Genomic DNA, 24207 nt, shown 5'->3' with positions numbered 1-24207 from the left:
CAGTTTCTCAAAGCTCTGCAATTTCAGTTTGTCACCTTCTTGTTCCAAGATTTCCCAATATCTCGGCCATTTGGACTCCATATTGAGCCTTTTCACAGCCTTTGCCTCCATTGGCGACAACCACCTTGGAGTTTTATTTTCCAGCAAGTCTTTATATCTTATCCAGACATTATATAATGCTTTCCTGACAATATGATTTTTAAAAGCCTTATGAGCTTTCACCTTGTCATACCACAAATATGCATGCCATCCAAAAATATTATTAAAACCTTCTAAATCCAAAATGTCTGTATTCTCAAGAAGCAGCCAGTCCTTCAACCAACAGAAAGCTGCCGATTCATAGTATAGTTTGAAGTCTGGCAGGGCAAAATTGATTTCTTTCCATGTTTTAATATAATTTTCTTTAAATAGATTAGTGTTTTCATTTGTCAGCCTGATTCCCAAATACTTAGTTTTATTTACTGTTTCCTGATATTTTATTTAGTTCTTTTTCCTGTGTTGACATATTTTTTGCTAGCATACTAGTCTTATTTTTATTTAACTTAAATCCTGCCACTTTGAAATTCAAGGATTTTCCTTATTATTTTGCCTCAACACCCCTAAGAATATTTTCTCCGAGTCCTGTTTTTTCTGTAGTTTTTTTCATGGAGCTCCAAGAGATGTTGTCGAAGACCTTCTCCATGTCTATCAGCATCAAAATGGTTTTTTTATCTGCTCTTGCTTCTAAATATTCTAAAATATCAATTATGTTTCTCATTTTATTGTGCATGTGTCTGCCTGGTAAGAAGCCAGCCTGATCTCTATGTATTATTTCATTCAATATATTTTACAATCATTATTGAACAATGATATAGGTCTATAATTTTTGATTAGTGTTGGATCTGCTCCTTGTTTGGGTATCAGTGTGATAAATGCTTCTTCCCATGATTTTGGTATTCTTCCTTCCTTTAAAATTCCGTTTAGTACTGTTTCATTGGTTCTGATAATATATCTTCTAACTTCTTATAAAATGCAGCCGATAATCCATCCGTACCTGGGGACTTTCCTATCTTTGCTTTTGAGACTTCTGCACCTCCATCATCGCTGTTGGTAGATTTAGTTGTTCTATTTTCCAATCTGCTATTGTCGGGAGTCTATTTTGTGCTATGTATCTTTTCATTTCCTCCTCTTGGTCTTCTTCTTCTGCATGGTAAAATTTCCTATAGTAGTTTACAATTTTTTTTGCATATTTCTTTAGGATCTTCAATTATTTTTCATTTCTCAATTACTCTCTCTTTTTGTTTTTTCTTCAGTTGCCAGGCAAGTAGCCTACCTGATTTATTGGAACCACTGGAGAGGTATAGAAATGGGGCTTCTGTTGGGAAGGGGCTGCCCCATTTGTGCTTCTCCCGGGGCAGGAGACTATCTAGCGCAGGAGAATCCCTGCAGGGCCTCTGAGGCTCCCTTTGCTTCTTCCTCTCTCCCAGGACCCTGCAGCTTCTTCTTCTTCTTCTTTTTTAAAAAAAAGATATTTATTGAAATTTCAACATTTTACAAAAATAAGAAAAAAGAAAAATACAAAGTAAAAACAGTTAAAAACAGATCAGTCTTTCCATATCTTATCTTTCGTTTGCTTGTTTCCCTGACCTCCTCACACCTCCCTTTTTTGTATTCCAGTTCAATTAATTAATTCAGCAAATCCTTTCCCTCTTTGATTTTATCTTAATCTTTTATCTTAATATATTGTAACTTTATATTATCACCTGTTAACAAACCATTTTACATATTCCTTTATAACATTGCTACTAAAAACCGCTTAACTTCAATCCAACATCATTCTAACATTCATTAATTTTGCAGCGTTTCTGTAGATAGTCTTTAAATTTCTTCCAATCTTCTTCCACCGACTCTTCTCCCTGGTCTCGGATTCTGCCGGTCATTTCCGCCAGTTCCATATAGTCCATCACCTTCATCTGCCACTCTTCCAGGGTGGGTAAATCTTGTGTCTTCCAATACTTTGCAATAAGTATTCTTGCTGCTGTCGTGGCATACATAAAGAAAGTTCTGTCCTTCTTTGGCACCAATTGGCCGACCATGCCCAGGAGAAAGGCCTCTGGTTTCTTCAGGAAGGTATATTTAAATACCTTTTTCATTTCATTATAGATCATCTCCCAGAAAGCCTTCATCTTTGGGCATGTCCACCAAAGGTGAAAAAATGTACCTTCAGTCTCTTTACATTTCCAACATTTATTATCGGGCAAATGATAAATTTTTGCAAGCTTGACTGGGGTCATGTACCACCTGTATATCATTTTCATAATATTCTCTCTTAAGGCATTACATGCCGTAAATTTCATCCCAGTGGTCCACAACTGTTCCCAGTCAGCAAACATAATGTGATGTCCAACATCTTGTGCCCATTTAATCATAGCAGATTTAACCGTCTCATCCTGAGTGTTCCATTGCAACAGCAAGTTATACATTTTTGACAAAATCTTAGTTTTGGGTTCTAACACTTCTGTTTCTAATTTAGATTTTTCCACCTGGAAGCCAATTTTCTTGTCCAAATTATATGGCCTCCATTATCTGAAAATAATGAAGCCAGTCCTGCACTTTGTTTTTTAGTTTCTCAAAACTCTGCAGTTTCAATCTATCTCCTTCTTGTTCCAAAATTTCCCAGTATTTCGGCCAGTTGGCCTCCATATTGAGCTTTTTCTGGGCTTTCGCTTCCATTGGCGACAACCACCTTGGGGTTTTATTTTCCAGTAAATCCTTGTATCTAATCCAGACATTGAACAAAGATTTCCTAACAATATGATTTTTAAATGCTTTATGTGTTTTAACCTTGTCATACCACAAATATGCATGCCACCCAAAAACATTGTTAAAACCTTCTAAATCCAAAATGTCTGTGTTCTCAAGAAGCAGCCATTCTTTCAGCCAGCAAAAAGCTGCTGATTCATAATAAAGTTTAAGGTCTGGCAGGGCAAATCCACCTCTTTCCTTTGCATCCGTTAGTATTTTAAATTTTATTCTAGGCTTCTTGCCCTGCCAGACAAATCTAGAAATGTCTCTCTGCCACTTCTTGAAACAATCCATTTTATCCAAAATTCGCAATGTTTGGAACAGAAACATTCTAGGCAATACATTCATTTTTATCGCAGCTATGCGGCCTAGCAGTGAAAGCTTCAAATTTGACCAAATTTCTAAATCTTTTTTCACTTCCGTCCAGCATTTTTCATAATTGTCTTTAAATAAATTCCAATTTTTAGCTGTCATGTTAATCCCCAGGTATTTCACTTTCTTAACCACTGTTAAGCCTGTCTCGTTCTGAAACCTCTCTCTCAATTGCTGTTAAATTTTTCTCTAAAACCTTAGTTTTTAACTTATTCAATTTAAATCCTGCAACCTGACCAAATTCTTGAATCAGTTCCAAAACTCTTTTAGTACTAGATTCTGGCTCCTGTAATGTCAATACTAAGTCATCTGCAAATGCTCTCAATTTGTACTGTTTAGCTCCGACTTGTATACCTTTAACCAATTGGTCCCTTCTAATCATATTCAACAGGACCTCCAGGACCGATATAAAAAGCAGTGGAGAGATTGGGCAACCTTGTCGTGTCCCTTTTTCTATCTTAAATTCCTCCGTCACCACATTGTTAACAATTAGTTTGGCCTTTTGTTCAGAATAAATCGCACTTATACCATTTCCAAAACCTTGACCTACCCTCATCCCCTGTAGATTCTTCTTCATAAAACTCCAAGAAATATTGTCAAAGGCTTTCTCCGCGTCCACAAATATCAAAACTACCTTGGTATTGATATTCACTTGTAGTTTTTCTAAAATATTATGTTTCTCATATTATCAGACAAGTGTCTACCTGGGAGAAAGCCTGCTTGATCTTTATGAATCTCTTCCACTAGCACTTTTTTTAGTCTTGTAGCCAAAATACCTGCAAAATTTTTATAATCCACATTCAGCAGTGATATGGGGCGGTAGTTCTTGAGCTGCGTCTTTTCAGTCTCTGTTTTCGGTATAAGTGTGATGTACGCTTCCTTCCACGACTCTGGTGCCCTTTTCCCTTCCAATATTTCATTACAGACTTCCTTTAAAGGTTGTACTAGCCATTCCTTTAAAGATCTGTAGTATCTAGAAGTCAATCCATCCGGTCCTGGAGATTTACCCAATTGCATATTCTGAATGGCACCTTCTACCTCCTGTTCAGTTATTTTATAATTCAACATTAATTTATTTTCTTGAGAGATTTTTTGTAATCCATTTATTTTCAAAAATCGATCTATATCAAGTTCTTTCTGTGGCCCTTGTGTATATAATTGTTTAAAGTACCTCTGGAAACATTTTCTAATCTCAACTGGGTTCTGTATGTTCTTTCCTTCCACTTCTAGATTTATAACAGTGTTTAGTTTTTGTATTTTTTTCATTTGCCAGGCCAACAATTTTCCACATTTATTAGCCGACTCAAATGTTTTTTGTCTCATTTGTTTAATTTTCCATTCTATTTCCTGATTCATCGTCATGTATTGTACTTGATATAACTTTATTTCTCTCAAAATCTCTTGCGACTTTGGTTTTGCTCTCAATTTTTTCTCACCTTTTATTTTCTCCAAAATTTTGTCTTTCTTCTCATTTTAGGTTCTCTTCTTTATTGCATTCTGTTGTATCAGAAACCCGACCCTGCAGCTTCTTTTGGCTCCTTGACTCCTCAGGAAGGATGAAAGGGATGGATCCTGCAAAACTAGCGAAGATGGAAGGGGGAAGATGGACGGTTGACCTGGTCAGGTTGTCTCCTGCATCCCTCCCCACAACTTCTGAGCGTTCCCTCCCAGGGACCTCTGAGAGATCTGGTGAGTTCCAGGGGAGGAGAGATGGGGACCTGGATGGATGGAGGGTGAAGAGGGGAAGGTGTCTGGCCAGAAATGAGATAAAGCAGGGATTTTGCCTCCCAACATATTGGGAGGCTTCCCCTCCAGCCAGAAAATCTCTGCAGGGCCTCAGGCTGCCTTTGCTTCTTCCTCTCTCCCAGGACCCTGCAGCTTCTTTTGGCTCCTTGACTCCTCAGGAAGGATGAAAGAGACGGATCCTGCAAAGCTAGCAAGGATGGAAGGGGGAAGATGGACGGTTGACCTGGTCAGGTTGTCTCCTGCATCCCTCCTCTCAACCTCTGAGCGTTCCCTCCCAGGGACCTCCGAGAGATCTGGTGAGTTCCAGGGGAGGGGAGATGGGGACCTGGATGGATGGAGCCGGAGAGGTATTGGGGCTTGCTCAGCTAGAGGGTGGGGGGGAGGCAGATGGAGATGGAGAAGGGGAGCACCTTTTCGGGCTCCCCCACCTGCCTGCCTGCCTGCTCCTTTGTCATCTGCAGGCAATTTGAGCCAGGAATAGATCACAGCTCCCCGGCCACCAAAGCTCAAAAGGTCTAAAACCTGTTCTGTGATCTGGATGCACTGCCAATGTCAGACAACTCACTGATCCTGCTTTGCAGTTTGAATGCAGATGGGGCCTCTGTGTGTTGTCTTTTTCTTTTTGGAAAAACCTTTTATTTTATTTTAAAAACAAGGAACATAGGACTAATAAATGATACAGATACGTAGACTAAGCCTTCACATGTCATTTGCATATCAAAAATAGCAGAATAAATTTGCAGGAATATCTATAACATATGGCTCATCATTAGTGGTCAGTGTATGAGTTCTGGGTTCATGAATTGGTTTGAACTGAGTTATAGTCACTTTTCCTCTTCTGTTGCTAATGAAAAAATGCAGTCTCCTCAAAGTGAAGAAAGTGATTTACGTATAAATTTAAATTTAGACCAACCAGATTGAGGCAACAGCTGATGGGGAGTGTTCAGGTGAAGGTGTTGCGGTTTGTTTCACAGACGAGACGTGGACATTCCATACATACCTGTATGTGATGAACTTCAACTCTTTGGCTGGAGACCAACAGCATCTGGGATTCTAAAATCCCCCACCGTGAACCCAGAATGGAGGGATATCAACTGTTTCCTCTGTCAATGTTCTTCGTCTAGTCATGAATTTTAAAACAGTGACCAGGCTTGTCTGAACAACCCAGGCCTTCTTAAATACCGGCTTCAGAGTTTTTAGGGATGTAAATTCTGTCAGGCTTGTTGATTTTGCTTCTGTTTGCATTTGATTGACCAAAGAGATGACTGACCTTGGAGATGGAGTGGATTTCAGGATTGAGCCAGAACAAAATCCATTCCAGATAAAAGCCAAGCAATATGTCATTAAATACCAGCCAACCAAAGCAGTGAAAACTGTAGAAAGGCCCCACATCTAACTATTTTTAGTTCTTCCTCTATCACAAGCATTAATTAACTTGGTTCAATGATCTGGAGCTCCATTTCCTCCTGAGGCTCTAATTCGCTTCTCTTTTCATTGCAGATGGAGATGAATTGGAAGGGAAGAACAGGGGGGACCACAAGAGAATCCACATAGTGGAAAAGTCATATAAACATTCAGAGTGTGGAGAGAACATCCGTCAAAGCTCCCATTCCACCTCCCGTCAAAGAAAGAGATTCGTTCAGAGGGATAGTCTCACTGCACACAAAAGAGGACAGAGCAGGGAGAAATTGTATCAATGCTTAGAATGTGGAAAGAGCTTCAGTAACCGCCGGAATCTCACTTTCCATCAAAGAATTCATACCGGGGAGAAACCATATCAGTGCTTGGAATGTGGGAAGGACTTCAGGCACAGTAATACTCTCACTTTGCATCAAAGAATTCATACAGGGGAGAAACCCTATCAGTGTTTGCAGTGTGGGAAGAGCTTCAGTCAGAGGAACAGTCTCACTTTCCATCAAAGAATACATACAGGAGAAAAACCCTATCAGTGCTTCAAATGTGGGAAGAATTTCCGGGAGCGGACAAAACTCACTTTGCATCAAAGAACTCATACAGGGGAGAAACCCTATCAATGCTTGGAATGTGGGAAGAACTTCCGGGAGCGGACGAAACTCACTTTGCATCAAAGAATTCATACAGGGGAAAAACCCTATCAGTGCTTGGAATGTGGGAAGTCCTTCAGGCACAGTACTACTCTCACTTCACATCAGAGAATTCATACAGGGGAGAAACCCTATCAGTGCTTGGAATGTGGGAAGAGCTTTCGTCAGAAAGGCGATCTTGCTTTGCATAGAAGAGTCCATACAGGGGAGAAACCCTATCATTGCCTGGAATGTGGGAAGAGCTTTAGTCTCAGGCACAGTCTCACTTCCCATCAAAGAACTCATACAGGAGAAAAACCCTATCAGTGCTTCGAATGCGGGAAGAGCTTTGGGGATGGGGCCAAGCTCACTTTGCATCAAAAAACTCATACAGGCGAGAAACCCTATCAGTGCTTGGAATGCGGGAAGAGCTTCAGCCGGAAGGACACACTCATTTTCCATCAAAGAGTTCATAGAGGGCAGAAACCGTATCACTGCTTGGAATGTGGAAAGAGCTTTAGTCAGAAGGTGAATCTCACTTTGCATCAAAGAATTCATACAGGGGAAAAACCTTATCACTGCTTGGAATGTGGAAAGAGCTTTCGTCTGAGTGGTGATCTCACTTCCCATCAAAGAATTCATACAGGGGAGAAACCCTATCAGTGCTTGCAATGTGGGAAGAGCTTCAGTCAGAGACACACTCTCACTTCCCATCAAAGGATTCATACAGGAGAGAAACCCTATCAGTGCTTCAAATGTGGGAAGAACTTCCGGGAGCGGACGAAACTCACTTTGCATCAAAGAACTCATACAGGGGAGAAACCCTATCAATGCTTCGAATGTGGGAAGAACTTCCGGGAGCGGACGAAACTCACTTTGCATCAAAGAACTCATACAGGGGAGAAACCCTATCAGTGCTTTGAATGTGGAAGGAGCTTCACTGTTAGCTCCAGTCTCACTTCCCATCACAGAATTCATACAGGGGAGAAACCCTATCAGTGCTTGGAATGTGGAAAGAGCTTCACTAATAGCTCCAATCTCACTTGCCATCGCAGAATTCATACAGGGGAGAAACCCTATCAGTGCTTGGAGTGTGGAAAGGGCTTCAATCACAGCCACCATCTGACTTCCCATCGAAGAATTCATACAGGGGAGAAACCCTATCAGTGCTTGAAATGTGGAAAGAGCTTCAAAAGCACCTACCATCTCACTCGCCATCAAAGAATTCATAGAGAGGGGAAACAAAAAAAGAGAAATAAAACAAAAAATATTAAACAACCCTTACAAAATACAATTGTATAGAAAGGGAAAAGGGGGGGGAAATACACTAAAAATACTGTTTATGACCTTTGTATCATATATATCATATCATTCGTCAACACATAGAAAGGCAGGCTCCCCCACCTCTCCCCTGCGTGACCCCCTCTTCTCCCCGTATCCCACCCTGAGAGATCCTTCCTTCCCTGCGTTCCTTGCAGGTCCCTCGCACCTCCAACTGTCCTCTTCCTGTGTGTGTCCTCCTAAATTCAAAATAATGAATCTTAATATAAAAAAAATGCAAAAAAATAGATGATGATGTTAATGATAATAATAATTTATTGATACCCTACCCATCTGGCTGGGTTTCCCCAGCCACTCTGGGCAGCTTCCAACAAAATATTAAAATACAGTAATCCATTAAATATTAAAAGCTTCCCTAAACAGGGCTGTTGGATTACTGCCTGAGTCTGGCACATTTCCTCTGCGCATAAATTCTTCCAGGCAGCAGCAGAGCGAGCAGCGAGTGCTTTCCGTGTGAGATAAAGGAAAAGTCTGCACACTGTTTCTTCTATCTAAACACCACTTACCCCCAAACACAGACCTTCACATAACTCCCCATCAGCGAGGTTCCAGACAGAGGGACAGTATTTCAATGCAACTAATCCAGCCCTAACACTCTGACACACATGCTGGAAACAGATGTCTAAGTGCTTGGTCCTGGCCTTAAACTGCTCAGATTCTGCCAACTTCAGACAGAGCTGATTGTCTTCCAAAACAGTGACAGGCATACAACTCTCCGCAGATCTCTTGAACCAAACACACATAGAACTCCAGTTCCCTGCAAATCTCAGAAAGCGCACTGAACTCAGCCTCAGTAGATGAGAGCGCTATGAGACTTTGCTTTCGGGAACTCCACCCAACCAAAGAGCTCCCAAATTTTACCACCATACTGGACACGGACTTCCTATCTGCCAGATTCACCCAATCCTCTTCCTCCTCATCTGAGTCAAGAAACTGTTCTGAAAGAACATCTGGGTTACCATGGATGCGTGCCCACCCACTTTGCTCACAAAACTCAGCACTGCAGCTCACAAGTAGCCGGGACTGGTTGCCATCAGGATATGCAAACTGCCACCCTCTGGTCCCTGGTTCATATCCCAAAAAGATCATTTTCCTGGACCTTGGGCCACCCTTTCTGCATTTGGCCTTTGGGATGAGGACCCAAGCCTCACAGCCAAAAACACGTAAGAAATGCACTTTGGGCTTCTTACCGTGCAGCAGAAAATAGGGTGTGTCCCCTACAGCTGAATTAAACACGCAATTCTGCGTGAACGCAGCAGCCTTCCAACACTCAGCCCCAAAGCGCTGTGGGAGTCCTGCGTCAAAAAGCATGGCAGCCACAGCCTCTTGCAGTGTTCTGTTCTTACGTTCAGCAACACCATTCTGTTGAGGACTGGGTGGTGCTGTCAACCTGTGGCTGATTCCCTTCTGGAGGAAGAAATTCTGCAGGGCAGACCCAGTAAACTCCGCCCCTCTATCGCTCTGAAAGCTAATCAATTTTGTAGAATATTTCAACTCTGCCAATGTGATCCAATCTTTAATCAGTGCAGCAGCTTCCCCTTTGTGTTTAATCGAAAAAACCGAGGAGGTCCTCGAAAAATCATCCAAAAGAAGCAAAATGTATTTGGACCCACCCAGACTCGCTACTGGCATTGGGCCACACAAATCTGCATGGAGTAGCTCAAAGGGCTTGCTTGTCTCTCTGCTAGACCTGGGATATGAGCATGTTTTTACCCTGGATTGCTTACAGGCTCTGCAATCTAAAAACTTATCACATCCCTTTAATTTACACCACTCTGTACACTGGGGCTTTTTTTGACATAATTCCAACAAGAATGCGCCAGTCTTCGACGCCATAAATGAGCGCACCCATCGTGTGGCGGGACGTTTGCGCACTCGCCTGTGTTACCTCAGGGGGGTCATCATCTGCAATAGGCATCTCAACCACAAACAGCTTATTCTTGCATTCAACACTGAACAGGTGTTTCCCATCCCTGGAATTTCTGGAACCACAAAAGCCTGAACCTCATGGTCCAGGAATGAACAGTACAGTCCCAGACTGAGTCAGTGGGCATCTGCTTCCATCTGCCAGTGACACAAATCTTCCACTTTGCACAGTCTTGCAGTTCCGAAGAAGTCCAGCCGATGGCACTCAAGTGTGGGTAGCGCCTGTGTCAACAATAAAGGGGAGGCTGACTTCCGGTCTGGATGCTTTCACTACTGGCATTAAAGCAGCCAGATGATACAGCGACGTCTTCTCTTTCACCTCGGTTGGGACCTTGGGAATTTTTCATATGCCTGGCTGCTGTTGAGGAGCTCCTTATCTGCATTCCTTTCTGGCTGACCTTCGGCTCCTGAGCCTCTGCAGGGCAATCTCTCACGAGATGCGACGTAGACCCACAGTGAAAACAGCGCTTGGAGACAAAGGCTTTTACTGAGTCCTCACTGCTTCTAGCTGCCCCCCCTTTCTTGGGGTGCAGCCTGTGCCTTCTCTCCCCACCCTCTGGCGTTTTTCCTGTTCATCAATCAATCTCCCACGAATATATTCAGTCGTCAGCTCCGCAGGCGGCATAACTTCCATTGTCAGAACCAGGTTCTCATAACTCCTGTCCAAAGAGCTCAGCAGAGTGGAAGCTTTCAGCTCACCTGGGAAAGGTACGTTGAGCTGACGCAGCTTAGTGAAAATGGCCAGCATCTGCACAATGTGGTCACGTACCGATTCCCCTGGGGACAGTCTCTTCTGAAACAGGGAGCGTATCACATGGATCTTGGCCCCAGCTGTTGTGCACTGGCGGACCCTCGTTAAAGCTTGCCAAATTCCGTGACAAGTCAATAAATCGTCAATGTGAGGCAATTGCGAAGCCTCCATGGCCATTACAATATGGGACATGGCTTTCTGATCCTTTTTTGCTGCGCCAGCAGCCCTTTCCACTTCGGCCACATTGGCCCCTGCAGCTGCCGGTACTGGATCGGCTTGGGGGCACTCCCAGAGCTGCTTGCCCATTAAGCAGTAACGAATCTGGCGATACCAGTCATCCCAATTGTGGCCATTTAGCCTTTCAAAAGGCACATTGAAAGATTCATGAGATTGCTGCTGCGCCATCTTCCTGGGGCTTTAAGCTTACTGACGCTTTCTGCCGGCCGGTGCTTCAAAGATGCTTCCTGCAGCAAACTCCGCTTTCACCAGCGAAATCACGACTGCCTCAGCTTCAGGCAGGATCTCAGAGCTGGACTTTGCTTCTCACACTCAGCACAAAAACGTACAGCCAGAACCGCTTGGATTACTGCCTGAGTCCGGCACGTTTCCTCTGCGCATAAATTCTTCCAGGCAGCAGCAGAGCGAGCAGCGAGTGCTTTCCGTGTGAGATAAAGGAAAAGTCCGCATGCTGTTTCTTCTATATAAACAGCCTTTATTTACATCAGTAGGTAAAATAACAAACAACCCCACCAGAGCTCAGACACATGCTGTGTCTCTCTCTCCCAGACAAAAGTGAAACTGTTTCACACAGACAAAGAACCTGCAGCTTCCCTTTACGTAGGAAGCTCCTCCCCAGATGTAGGACATTCAGGAGGTTAACCCTATTACCACCACACTCCACAAGGGCTGCCTTCAGATGTCTTCTAAAAGTCTGGTAGTTGTTTTTTTCTTTGACATCTGCTGGGAGGGGGTTCCACAGGGCAGGTGCCACTACCAAGAAGGCAACTATCGAAAAGGAAACTCCCATCTCCGTCTGAAAATAATCTGTAGCAACAATTATTCATAATTTGCACTCCAGAATAAACCCAGCTATATTTAGTATCCAGCCTTTTTCCTCCTCTTCACCAAGATGACACTTTCCCTACATTTCCCTCTTAACAAAATCTTAACCAACTCAGACAATGCAATATGACGCTTATAATGATCGTCTAATAATCCAAATTCGTATTTCTCCAGTTTCTAGGTCCAGTTTCTATAAAGCCTTTTAAAAAGTGTTCCAACAAATCTCAGCCAAGTCACAATGGAAAATTCTGGTCTCTTATAATGTTCATCCAATCCTGCTTCCTCTTCTTTCTTCTTTTCCTAATCTTTGGACATTTTAATCCACTGGGGATGGGGAAGCAGGCATCTTAATTCCCTTTCCTCAAACGAGATCACAGCTTGCCTTGTTCACCGTTTCCGGAGTTGCTTTGCATTCTCTGCCGCTCATTCCCACACCAGCTCAGCCCAACCTCCTCTTTCCCTGGGGCTCTTTCTCTCTCCTCCTGCTCTTCCCTCGCCTGCTCAACACAACCTTCTGCCTCTCCCACTGACTCCTTTCCAACGACTCCCACCTTGTGACCCACACATTCCCCTCCGTCTCTTTTTCTGGGTCTTCAATGCCAAGGCGCTGCAGAAGCTTCTTTGGAGTAGATGCATCTGGTTCCCAATAAATCACACAGAGGCAAAGTTCATTGGCAAAAGGTTTCTCAGCCTTTTCAAGGGATCCTTCTTAAACTTGGGAATGTCTGCATGTGATCCCATCTCTGCAGCTCACAAAAACACCAGAGAGAAGGTGGGCTGGAGCCTGAAAGGCGAAAGCATTGGCCTCGAACGCAGGCCTCAGGAACGCTTTCCCCCATGGAGACCCGGGACCCCTTCTCCTTCTGAAGGGACCTCCGAGGAGGAAGCCAGGGCGGATCAGTCCCTGGACCGTGGAGGCGATTCCAAGTGCTTTACATTTCCTAAAGTCCACAATAATCTCTCTTGTTTTCTTTCAGCTAAGGAGGAAGTTGTTTTTCTTGCACCACTCCCCCAACTGCTCAACATCCTTCCTATAGGCCGCCTCCCCCTCTCCAGCCGTGATTAAACCAACCACCGTTGTATCATCTGCAAACTTAATGATCTTATTACTGGGGTATTTGGGGGCACAGTCAGCTGTATAGCGCGTATATAAAAGTGGGATCAACACACACCCCTGTGGCACCCCCATATTCATGAGATCCACAGAGACGTGGGAATCCATCCTGACCCCTTGGGAACGGTTTGATAGAAAATTTAATATCCACCTGCACAAACATGGTGGAAGTCCCAGGTCTAATAGTTTGGGCACCAATCTATGCGGAAGAATAGTATTAAATGCAAATAAAAATCTCGCATACTTCCCATTCTTCTCCAAATGAGTCAGGATAGCATGTAAAGCCATTGCCACAGCATCCTCTGTGGATCTCTTTGCCTTTTACACAAACTGGTAAGGGTCAAGTCCTACTGGCAGACAAGATATGATACGGTTCCTCGCCAGTTTTTCGAAACATTTCATTATAATGGGTGTCAGCGCCACAGGGCGAAAATCATTCAGACTGTCTATCTTTGTTTTTTTTGGCGGGGTATGACGGTAAGAGATTTTAGACAGGTTGGAACGGCGGCTTGGGCCAGAGACTGGTTAAAATATGAGGGGCGCCTCATATTCCCGTCCAATGTTCGTATACACCTTGTCAAGAGTACTTTCTCCCCTTATTGCACACTCAATGTGCTGATGGGATTTTGGGAGTGCTGCCCTCACATCTGTGTGAGTGAAGTCCCCCACAATAATCCGCGCTGCCTCCGGGTATCTGCTCAATTTAGCATTGATGTTTTCATGCATACTACTCATGGCCCTGCAAGCATTTGCAGAAGGTGCTAGATAAGAAAGCTGCAGAGTTAGTGCAGGATAGTGCGCACCCCGGAAATGATCTCTTTCAGCTTCTGCCTTCTGGAAGACGGTCCAGGGTTATAACGACTAGGACTAGCCGCCTGAAAAACAGTTTCTATCCAAGTGCGATTTTGGTTTTAAATGCAGTGTAAGATAGTCTCTATGGGAGTATATTGTATTTAATTATGGGGTATCAGAGTTTTTAGGGGGCTAACCAGGTTGGGATAGCTGGGATAGCAGGCTTGTTGGTTTTTGAATGTTATACAACTGATGTACATTTTTTCAATTTTGTTGTTCTGTATGGGACAATGACAATAAAGGTTATCGTATTGTATTGAGACTCATCTGGAAAGCGCCAGTTCATGTTCCTTTCCCCACTTGCCAGGAGTCTGAGCTCCATTTGGGGTCCCTCCTTCCGCACCCCAAGGTTCCCCCAAGGCCTTGGGGAAGGAAACTGAGGCAGGCTCTGCTTGCTCCCCAGGGCCCTGCAGGGGATTAGGGGGGGGCTGTGTCTTCCTCTGGCCATGGCACCCCCAGGAAGCCTTGGAAGAAAGGCAGGAGACCCTCAGCAGAGAACAGCCAAGTCTGGTTCTTCTCCGCAATGGCTTCCTCTTCTGAGAGCTCCCTCTCTTTCTTGTCTGGGCTGGACTGGGAGGACCCCAGTTCAGCCAGTTCCGCAGGGATCCGGAGTGGTGGCAACTTTTGTTCAACTACTGCCTGAGGGGGAGGAACAGATTTCTGGGCCCATCTGGGGAGCAAGCGAGGGCCATCCAGAAAGGGCTCCTGGGACCCCAAAGGGCCAGCAGGGGATTCTCCAGCCTGGTCTTTCCCCTATTCCTGCAGGTGGAGCCCTTCTCCTAGCGCTGACTCTTGGGGTGACCAAGGATGCTGGTCTGGGGGTCAAACTCCCCTGAGGGAACCCTCCACCTTTGAGGGGATAAAGCCATTATTATTATTTATTATTATTATTATTATTATTATTATTATTATTATTATTCTCCTCCTTGGGTCTCTGAGACAGAGAGGGGCTTTCCCTCCTGGCCACTTCGCCTGTCCTGGTGCCGAACGTGGCGGATCCCCCAAGGGAGAGGCCTTCTCCATGGAGCCAAAATGGCGAGGAGAGAGGCTGCCCTGCGGAGGCCAAGCCATCGTGGCAGGAAGGCGGCTGAGGACCAAAGGTGCCGCCCTCCTTCAGCCGGGAGGAGAGACCCTGAGAGCGTGGGACCCCCGAGGCCCACAGGGGAGCCATGGCGTCTCAGGGAGCGGCTGGGGCCTCCGGAAAAAACAAAATGGCGTTCCCGCCTATTTCGGAAAAGGGCGGGAAACCCCTTCTTCTGGCTCTGCCGCCTCCATGCGCTCCTCCTGGGCCTGCCTGGCCGAGGGGGGGATCCAGCTGCCCCAAACAATGAGGGGGGAGAGAAACAGGAAGAGAAGGAAGGAGAAATGAAGGAGGACCTGGGAGGGGAGCAGCCATGAGGGAAACTCAGGAGGAAAACTCCCTCAGGAAACCGGGCGAAGGAGAGGAGGAGACCCAGGGGAATCTGAAAGGGGATTGGCCAGCTGCCCAATGGAGAGGCCTCTGATTGGTCCATCCCTGCTCTAGGGTGGGAAATGGGTCTCCTCCCTCCATGTGGTTCTGGGAGCCCAGGAGAAACTGGTTTTCTGGCAGGAAACTCGGGGAAAGGATGGCAGGGGTCCCTCTGGCTCTGAACTGGGATGAGTCCCAGAGGGAGGGGCCGCCCCCCTGAGCAACACGCGCTCCCCCTTCTTGAGCCCCCCCCTGGGTTTCCTTCCTCGCCTGGGACTCTTCCTCCTCCGTCTCTCTTCCTGGGATGAGACGCGGCTGCAGAAGCAGAAAAACCCGTATTTTCGGGAGGGGAGGGGTCTCCTGGCTGGGAAGCCCCCCCTCCCCCCCTGAGCTGGAGGGTGTTCCTGGGGGGGGGGTCTGGAGGGAGCAATTTCTGAGCCCAAGGCACCTCCTGCCACTAGGCAGCCTTCGCCTCTTCTCCCTCCCAGCCTTTCCTCGGGATCCAGGAGCCTCGATGTTGGGGGAGAGCCAAGCTAACCCCCCATGGACCCCCCCCGTCTCCCTTGCAGTTAGTCTGGTGGGATGTGGGCTCCTTGGGGCAGAGGGAGGGAAGGGGGCAGCCCCTAGGGCGCAGGCGCAAAAGCAGGAAAACTGCAGGCAGGGAGAGGGAGGGGTGCCTTCGGCTTGCCAAGGGTTAAAAGGAGCAGAGCTGGATTCCTAGAGAGGACGGGAAGTGAAGGGGGAGGGGGCAAGGTCCTCCAGAGCAGAAGCCCCTCCCTCCCTGCCTTCTTCTTCTCTCTCCTTTGCAAAAGCCCCTCCTGGACTCGGGTGAGTCTCCTCTCTCTTCCCCCTGAGGGTGCAGTGGGGAGAAGGGGTCCCAGGGGGGCAGGGAGGGGGCATGGGGGGGTCCCTGCTCAGATCATGCGCGGTGGGGGGAGACCCCCAAGTCGGGGAGCAGAGGGTCCTCCCTCGTCCTCTCTGCCAAGCCAGGGAGGGGGCCTGTTCGGAGGAAGACTGCAGCTCTGTTCTTCCTTGGGATCCAGATGCTGCCTTCGTTTTGGGGGAGGGGGCTTTGGGTCAAGGAAATAAACCCCCTTCAGAGGGAGGGATAAGTCACATTTGTGAACTGAGGCTGCAGCCAGACAGGAACATTCCCACATGGGGGGAGCACAGGGAGAAGAAAAGCCCTTCTGCATCTGCATCTGCAGCAGCACAACTGGACCACTTCCTCTGTCCCAGATGGAACAACACATGTCTCTCCCCTGTCAGTCTCCACACCCACGGCTGGCGCTGTTACCTTCCAACAATTGGATCTCACTCCCAAAGACACACTCTTCCATGGTCTCCTAAGACAGATGGATGCCAACCAACCAACCATTCCCTCCCCTCCCCCTCCTGGTGCCCCTTGAAGTTGGCTTGAGGGCAGGGGGAGGGTCCTCCCCACCAGATGAAGAGAGAGGAGGTCCTTCCATCTGGAAAATGGGAATGCTTGCAAAGATTTACTTGAAGATGAGTGCCATATAGATAATAAAATATTATTTTGTGGAATTCCCCCATTTACACAAAAATTAATACAGTGGTATGTCGGGTTAAGAACTTAATTTATTCTGGAGGTCCATTTTTAACCTGAAACTGTTCTTAACCTGAGGTACTATGTCTGGGTTAGTGGAGTCTGTAACCTGAAGCGTCTGTAACTCGAGGTACCACTGTACTCATCATTTAAATAAACAACAAAATTGTTTCAGAAAAGAACAGAGCAATGTTTAGAAGATCATCTTTCTTCTCCCTTTTTCCCTTAGGGTCCAGTGTGCTTTGAAGACGTAGCTGTTCCTTTCACAGAGGAGGACTGGGCTTTGCTGGATCCTGAGCAGAGAGCTCTGCAGAAGGAAGTCAAGGAGGAGAATCCTGGGATCGTGGCCTCTCTGGTAAGGCTCCCTGCTGGATCATTTTGAGGGATCCCAGTAGCGCCACCTGCAGCATCTGAGATGTTAACTCACCCACAACTCTCCTGGAATGGAAAACTCTCAATAGGAGATGTATCTCCTGTTTTGTCTGGGAATATTCTTCCACCAGTCCTGCCTTTTCAAACCAGGATAAGGCTGGTCTGAGCTGCCCAGGCCTTCTTCAATGTAGGCTTCAGAGATCTCAGGGATGTGGAGGTACATCCTGTCTAATTCTCTTTTTCCCTTTCTCCATCTGTCTGTTTTTGGTTGAGCAAAGAAATGACTGAGCTTGGAGATGGAGCGGATGGAGCGGATTCCACGACTGAGCCAAATTAAATCCATCCCTGGAACGAGCCAGGCTTTTCGAATCTCCGGGTCCCATAAATACGTTAGCTAATACCAGCCAAAAAAGGCAGTAACTTCTTCTTCCCTTCTTCCTCTTTCACAAGTAGTCATTTGCATTCTTCAGTCGTTTCAGCCTCAATTTCTTCCTCAGGCTAGGATTATTATTATTATTATTATTATTATTATTAATGATATCAGGAAACTTGATGAGGAATTAAGGGGAAAGACAGTGTTGACCCAGAGTAGTTACAAAATGCATGTTCTCTCCCCAAGTGCCACAGACCCTCCTCCAAAGAGAGCTTCTCTAAGAAAGCACAAGCAAAAATTACTCATTTTAACGTGAATAAGGAAAATGAGGAGGTGGCTAAGAAACAGCAGGAGCCAGATCCTATTACTGACCTTATAGGATCTCTCAGCAGCTCTGAGGATGAGCAGAAAGAGGTTTTGGGCCCAGGCAGCTCAACTGCTAAGTCATCTCTGGCACTGAGACCAGGAGCTCAAGCGACTCAAGGCCAAATTCAGGCTAAACAGGTAGAGGAACTAATCTGAAAGAAAAATTCAAAATTAAAGCAAGTATAAAAGACTGCTACTCCCAAACTTCTGGGACCAAAGAGGGATTATCAGTCACTGGGCGGCTTGTAGTACTAAGAGAGGACATGGAACACTTAAAATCCTTTTTGGCTGACTGTAATAAAATTCTTACCATCCTGATAGGTACTTGTAAAACCTTCTGAATAAAATCTAGCAGAGTCTGTGGCACCAGATAATGCAACAAAATCTCTTTCCCTACCATTAAAAATAGATCAATAAGGGAGGTTTGATTCGTCCACATGGCAAAAGGAGGTCTAAAAGTACAAAGAAGAGCAAAAATGTTAAAAATTTTAAAAATAGTGCAATATTAAAAAGTTGACTTGAAAAAGCTTTTGAACCTGCTTGAGAGTAGCTCATGCTCTGGGTCCAGACAGAACACTAAGAAGCTTGTACTATGCTAGAATCTGCACACCAGATCCCTATATCAATATGAAACGATATGCAAGGTTATCAAATGGTCTGATGTCCTGTCAAAAGCCAAAACAAAACCAACTAGGGAGAGGGTTTTCATAAAAAAGAATTGGAAATGGGTGCTGTCTCAAAATAAGCTACTTCTCTCAAGATACCCTAAGCCTTTGGAAATCTTGTCACAAGAGGAGCGTAAAGTTTGTGAAGATGGTGTCTAAGCACAGAGAATATCTAAGGAGGAGTGGTGTATCAGTCTCAAGATTATTCCAAAATGTGGCATCACCAGCTCCTCTGCTTCCACATTCAGCAACACCTCCAAAAAGTCCTCAGTGTGGTGTAGTGGTTAAGAGCGGTAGTCTCATAATCTGGGGAACCGGGTTCGCGTCTCCGCTCCTCCACATGCAGCTGCTGGGTGACCTTGGGCCAGTCACACTTCTCTGAAGTCTCTCAGCCCCACTCGCCTCACAGAGTGTTTGTTGTGGGGGAGGAAGGGAAAGGAGAATGTTAGCCGCTTTGAGACTCCTGAAGGGGAGTGAAAGGCGGGATATCAAATCCAAACTCTTCCTCCTCCTCAATCCAAGGCGGACTATCCTGCTTTTGTTGACAAAGATTCTGCAGGTGACAATCCTGACTAGTCATAGAATCATTGAGTTGGAATAGAAGTGGCAGAAAGACATTTCTAAATTTGTCTGGCAGGGCAAGAAGCCCAGGATAAAATTTAAGATTTTAACTGATGCAAAAGAAAGGGGTGGATTTGCCCTGCCAGACTTTAAACTTTATTATGAATCAGCAGCGTTCTGCTGGCTGAAAGACTGGCTGCTTCTTGAGAACACAGACATTTTGGATTTAGAAGGTTTTAACAATGTTTTTGGGTGGCGTGCATATTTGTGGTATGACAAGGTTAAAGCACATAAAGCATTTAAAAATCATATTGTTAGGAAATCTTTGTTCAATGTCTGGATTAGATACAAGGATTTACTGGAAAATAAAACCCCAAGGTGGTTGTCGCCAATGGAAGCGAAAGCCCAGAAAAAGCTCAATATGGAGGCCAACTGGCCGAAATACTGGGAAATTTTGGAACAAGAAGGAGATAGATTGAAACTTCAGAGTTTGGAGAAACTAAAAAACAAAGTGCAGGACTGGCTTCATTATTTTCAGATAATGGAGGCCATATAATTTGGACAAGAAAATTGGCTTCCAGGTGGAAAAATCTAAATTAGAAACAGAAGTGTTAGAACCCAAAACTAAGATTTTGTCAAAAATGTATAACTTGCTGTTGCAATGGAACACTCAGGATGAGACGGTTAAATCTGCTATGATTAAATGGGCACAAGATGTTGGACATAACATTATGTTTGCTGACTGGGAACAGTTGTGGACCACTGGGATGAAATTTACGGCATGTAATGCCTTAAGAGAGAATATTATGAAAATGATATACAGGTGGTACATGACCCCAGTCAAGCTTGCAAAAATTTATCATTTGCCCGATAATAAATGTTGGAAATGTAAAGAAAATGAAGGTACATTTTTTCACCTTTGGTGGACGTGCCCTAGGATTAAGGCTTTTTGGGAAATGATTTATAATGAATTGAAAAAGGTATTTAAATATACCTTTGTGAAGAAACCAGAGGCCTTTCTCCTGGGCATGATTGGCCAGTTGGTGTTAAAAAAGGATAGAACTTTCTTTATGTACGCTACAACAGCAGCAAGAATACTCATCGCAAAGTATTGGAAGACGCAAGATCTACCCAGGGAGAAGAGTCGGCAGAAGAAGATTGGAAGAAATTCAAGGACTATTTACAGAAATATTGCAATATTAATGAATGTTGAATGATGTTGGATTGAAATTAAGTGGTTTCTAGCTGTTATGGTAAAAGAATATGGAAAAAATGGTTTTTTATAAGTAATGTTTAAGCTACAATAACTCAAGACGTTGAATAGAAAATAAGGTGTTAGTTAGCTGTAATGCTAAGAGATAAGGATTCGCTGGACAAATAATTTGAACTAGAAAACAAGAAGGGGAGGTATGAGGAAGTCAGGGAAATATGTTATTGAAAATAGGTTGTGAAATTTATGTGTTTTTAATATTTTTTCTTTTTACGTTTTTCTCTTTGTTTGTATAAAATTGAAAACTTTAATAAACATCTTATTTAAAAAAAAAGGAATAGACCACAAGGGCCATCGAGTCCAACCCTCTGCCAAGCAGGAAACACCACCAGAGCACTCCTGACATATGGTTGTCAAGCCTCTGCTTAAAGACCTCCAAAGAAGGAGACTCCACCACACTCCTTGGCAGCAAATTCCACTGTCAAACAGCTCTTACTGTCAGGAAGTTCTTCCTAATGTTTAGGTGGAATCTTCTTTCTTGTAGTTTGGATCCATTGCTCTGTGTCCGCTTCTCTGAAGCAGCAGAAAACAACCTTTCTCCCTCCTCTATGTGACATCCTTTTATATATTTGAACATGGCTATCATATCACCCCTTAACCTCCTCTTCTCCAGGCTAAACATGCCCAGCTCCCTTAGCCGTTCCTCATAAGGCATCGTTTCCAGGCCTTTGACCATTTTGGTTGCCCTCCTCTGGACACGTTCCAGTTTGTCAGTGTCCTAGTCAGCTGACCTAGACCCCAAGGAACCCCCTAACTCAAAGACCCTTGGGTGCTTGCAATTGAGGAATCTGGAGATTGACCTTACTGACAGAACTGAAAAGAATGGATTACATGTCTTCTGTGCTCTGCCATAAGTAGCCCAGAATGAAATACTCTCAGATTGGACCTCTGACGTTCCTGCCTAATAAGTTTGAAGAAGGAACACAAGGGCTGATGCAAGTAGAACTTGACCCTTTGTGCTCCAGATGCAGCCCACCAGATATTCCAGCATGAGTTGAAATTATGGGCTGAGAAGCCACCTCCCCCCACCAGCAGGTTAATGAACCCTCTTTCCTACCAATTGGAGATGAAAAACTTCCCCAAAGATTTGGTCCCCATGCAAGAGGCAAATATGGCCACAACACCTGCCTGGCTTGCAATGAGAGAGCTCAAAGATTGTGAACTGGGCTCTGCATACAAAGAACCCAGCATGCAGGCACCTACAGTACATGTACAGTGGTACCTCGGGTTCCATACGCTTCAGGTTACAGTCTCCGTGAACCCAGAAATAGTGCTTCAGGTTAAGAACTTTGCTTCAGGGTGAGAACAGAAATTGTGCTCCATCGGCACAGTGGCAGCAGGAGGCCCCATTAGCTAAAGTGGTGCTTCAGGTTAAGAACAGTTTCAGGTTAAGTACGGACCTCTAGAACGAATTAAGTACTTAACCTGAGGTACCACTGTAATAGCTACTCTGCTCTTTTCTGCCCATGCTCTGGGGTTGCAGTTTTCAGGCTTAGGGACAGGAAGGTGACTGGTTTTTGCTCCAAGTTTTGTCCATAAGCCCCACTGAGTACAAGGGTTCTACCTTGAGGTCACTACTGGACAGACCCTGCCAGACTTACGAAGTGGGGTGAGGAGCAAACAGAGGAATTGAAACCACTGGAGAGGTTTAGAAATGGGGCTTCTGTTGGGAAGGGGCCGCCCCATTTGTGCTTCTCCAGGGGCAGGTGAATATCTAGGGCAGGAGAATCCCTGCAGGGCCTCTGAGGCTCCCTTTGCTTCTTCCTCTTTCCCAGGACCCTGCAGCTTCTTTTGGCTCCTCGACTCTTCAGGAAGGATGAGTGAGACGGATCCTGTCAAGTTAGAGGAGATGGAAGAGGGAAGATGGACGGATGACCTAGTCAGGTTGTCTCCTGCATCCCTCCCCACAACCTCTGAGCACTCCCTCCCAGGGACCTCCGAGAGATCTGGTGAGTTCCAGGAGAGTGGAGATGGGGACGTAGAGGGATGAAGCCGGAGAGGAATTGGGGTTTGTTCAGCTAGGGGTGGTAGGAGGCAGGCAGGCGGATGGAGATGGAGAAGGGGAGCACCTTTTCGGGCTCCCCCACCTGCCTGCCTGCCTGCCTCCTCCTTTGTCATCTGCAGGCAATTTGAGCTAGGAATACAGCACAGCTTCCCGGCCACTGTGATGTATTAGCAGCTCAAAGTGTCTAAAACCAGTTCTGTGATCTGAATGCCTTACCAATGTCCAACACTGATCCATCGCGCAGCACTAGAAGCCACGAGTCTTTAAAGGAACCTGATCCTGCTTTGCAGATTGAACGCAGATGAGGCCTCCATGTATTACCGTATTTTTCGTCCCATAGGACGCTCCGTCCTATAGGATGCACCTAGTTTTTTTGGGGGGGGGGAATAAAGGGGGGGAAATTCCCTTTATTCCCCCCCCCAGCAGGTCTGGGAAACCGAACGAGGTCGAGGAACAGCGGGATGGCGGCGCTGCACCTCCCTGCTGTCCCCCGAGCTTGTGGGGCTGGCCGATGTCTGCCCGGTGCGAGGGCCGCTCTGCTTCAGGGTGCCCCGCCCGCCAGGCGGCAGGCTGCTATCTGCAGCGTGGGGAGCCCTGCGGGGAACTCCTGCAGGGCTCCCCACGCTGCGGATGTCTGTCCGGCGAGAGGGCCACTCTGCTTCAGGTCACACTGCCCGCCGGGCGGCAGGCTGCTATCCGCAGCATGGGGAGCCCTGCGGGGAACTCCTGCAGGGCTCCCCACGCTCCCCATCCGGTCAGGACCAGACCCGGAGGCAGGGATAGTCCTCAAACAACGACTATTTTATTTTTTTTCATAATATTTTTATTAAGAAATTTTTATAGCCACAAAAACATAACATAACATTACAATAAACACAACAAATACATAAACAAACAAAAACAAAAACAAAACAAGAAACAAGTACAATTTCATATCTTAATTTCTTATGCCTTTCTTCCCCGACTTCCTCATGCCTCCCTTTTCTGTATTCCAGATTCTAATCAATTATTCAGCAAATCTTCCCTTATTTTAATTTAAATTTAATTTAATCTTCCTTATTCTCCTTGTCTTAACCATTACTAATAGTAACCGTTTACTTTCTAGTCCAACATCATTCTAACTTTCATTAATTTTGTAATATTTCTTTAAATAGTCCTTAAATTTTTTCCATTCTTCTTCCGCTGCTTCTCTTCCCTGGTTTCGGATTCTGCTCGTCATTTCTGCCAAGCCCATGTAGTCAATCACCTTCATCTGCCATTCTTCCAGAGTGGGTAGATCTTGTGTCTTCCAGTACTTCGCGATAAGTATTCTAGCTGCTGTTGTAGCATACATAAAAAAGGTTATATCCGTCTTTAACACCCCCTGGCCGACAATGCCCAAGAGAAAGGCCTCTGGTTTCTTAGGGAAGGTATATTTAAATACCTTTTTCAGTTCATTATAGATCATTTCCCAGAATGCCTTAATCTTCGGGCACGTCCACCAAAGGTGAAAGAATGTGCCTTCCTTTTCTTTACATTTCCAACATTTATTATCAGGCAAATGGTAAATCTTTGCAAGCTTGACTGGGGTTATGTACCACCTATA

General features: G+C 45.3%; 2 protein-coding genes across 2 annotated transcripts in view; one reads left to right on the top strand and one right to left on the bottom strand.

Moving 5' to 3' along the window:
* LOC128409540 (zinc finger protein 883-like) overlaps nucleotides 1–24207 on the bottom strand; it is a 346762-nt gene that overhangs the window by 261911 nt on the left and 60644 nt on the right. The gene's annotated exons all lie outside the window — the stretch shown is intronic.
* Nucleotides 1–24207, top strand: part of LOC128409534 (zinc finger protein 345-like) — a 143433-nt gene that overhangs the window by 116013 nt on the left and 3213 nt on the right. The window contains exons 4-5 of the mRNA XM_053380082.1: nucleotides 5025–5198; nucleotides 22393–22566. Of these exons, the coding sequence (XP_053236057.1) occupies nucleotides 5025–5198; nucleotides 22393–22566 (348 nt within the window). The remainder of the gene's footprint in view (nucleotides 1–5024; nucleotides 5199–22392; nucleotides 22567–24207) is intronic.

This window comes from Podarcis raffonei, chromosome 2 (assembly GCF_027172205.1).
Source record: "Podarcis raffonei isolate rPodRaf1 chromosome 2, rPodRaf1.pri, whole genome shotgun sequence".
Classification (NCBI taxonomy): domain Eukaryota; kingdom Metazoa; phylum Chordata; class Lepidosauria; order Squamata; family Lacertidae; genus Podarcis; species Podarcis raffonei.
Note: the sequence above shows the minus strand (reverse complement) of the source record. Positions and strands in the feature narration are given on the sequence as shown.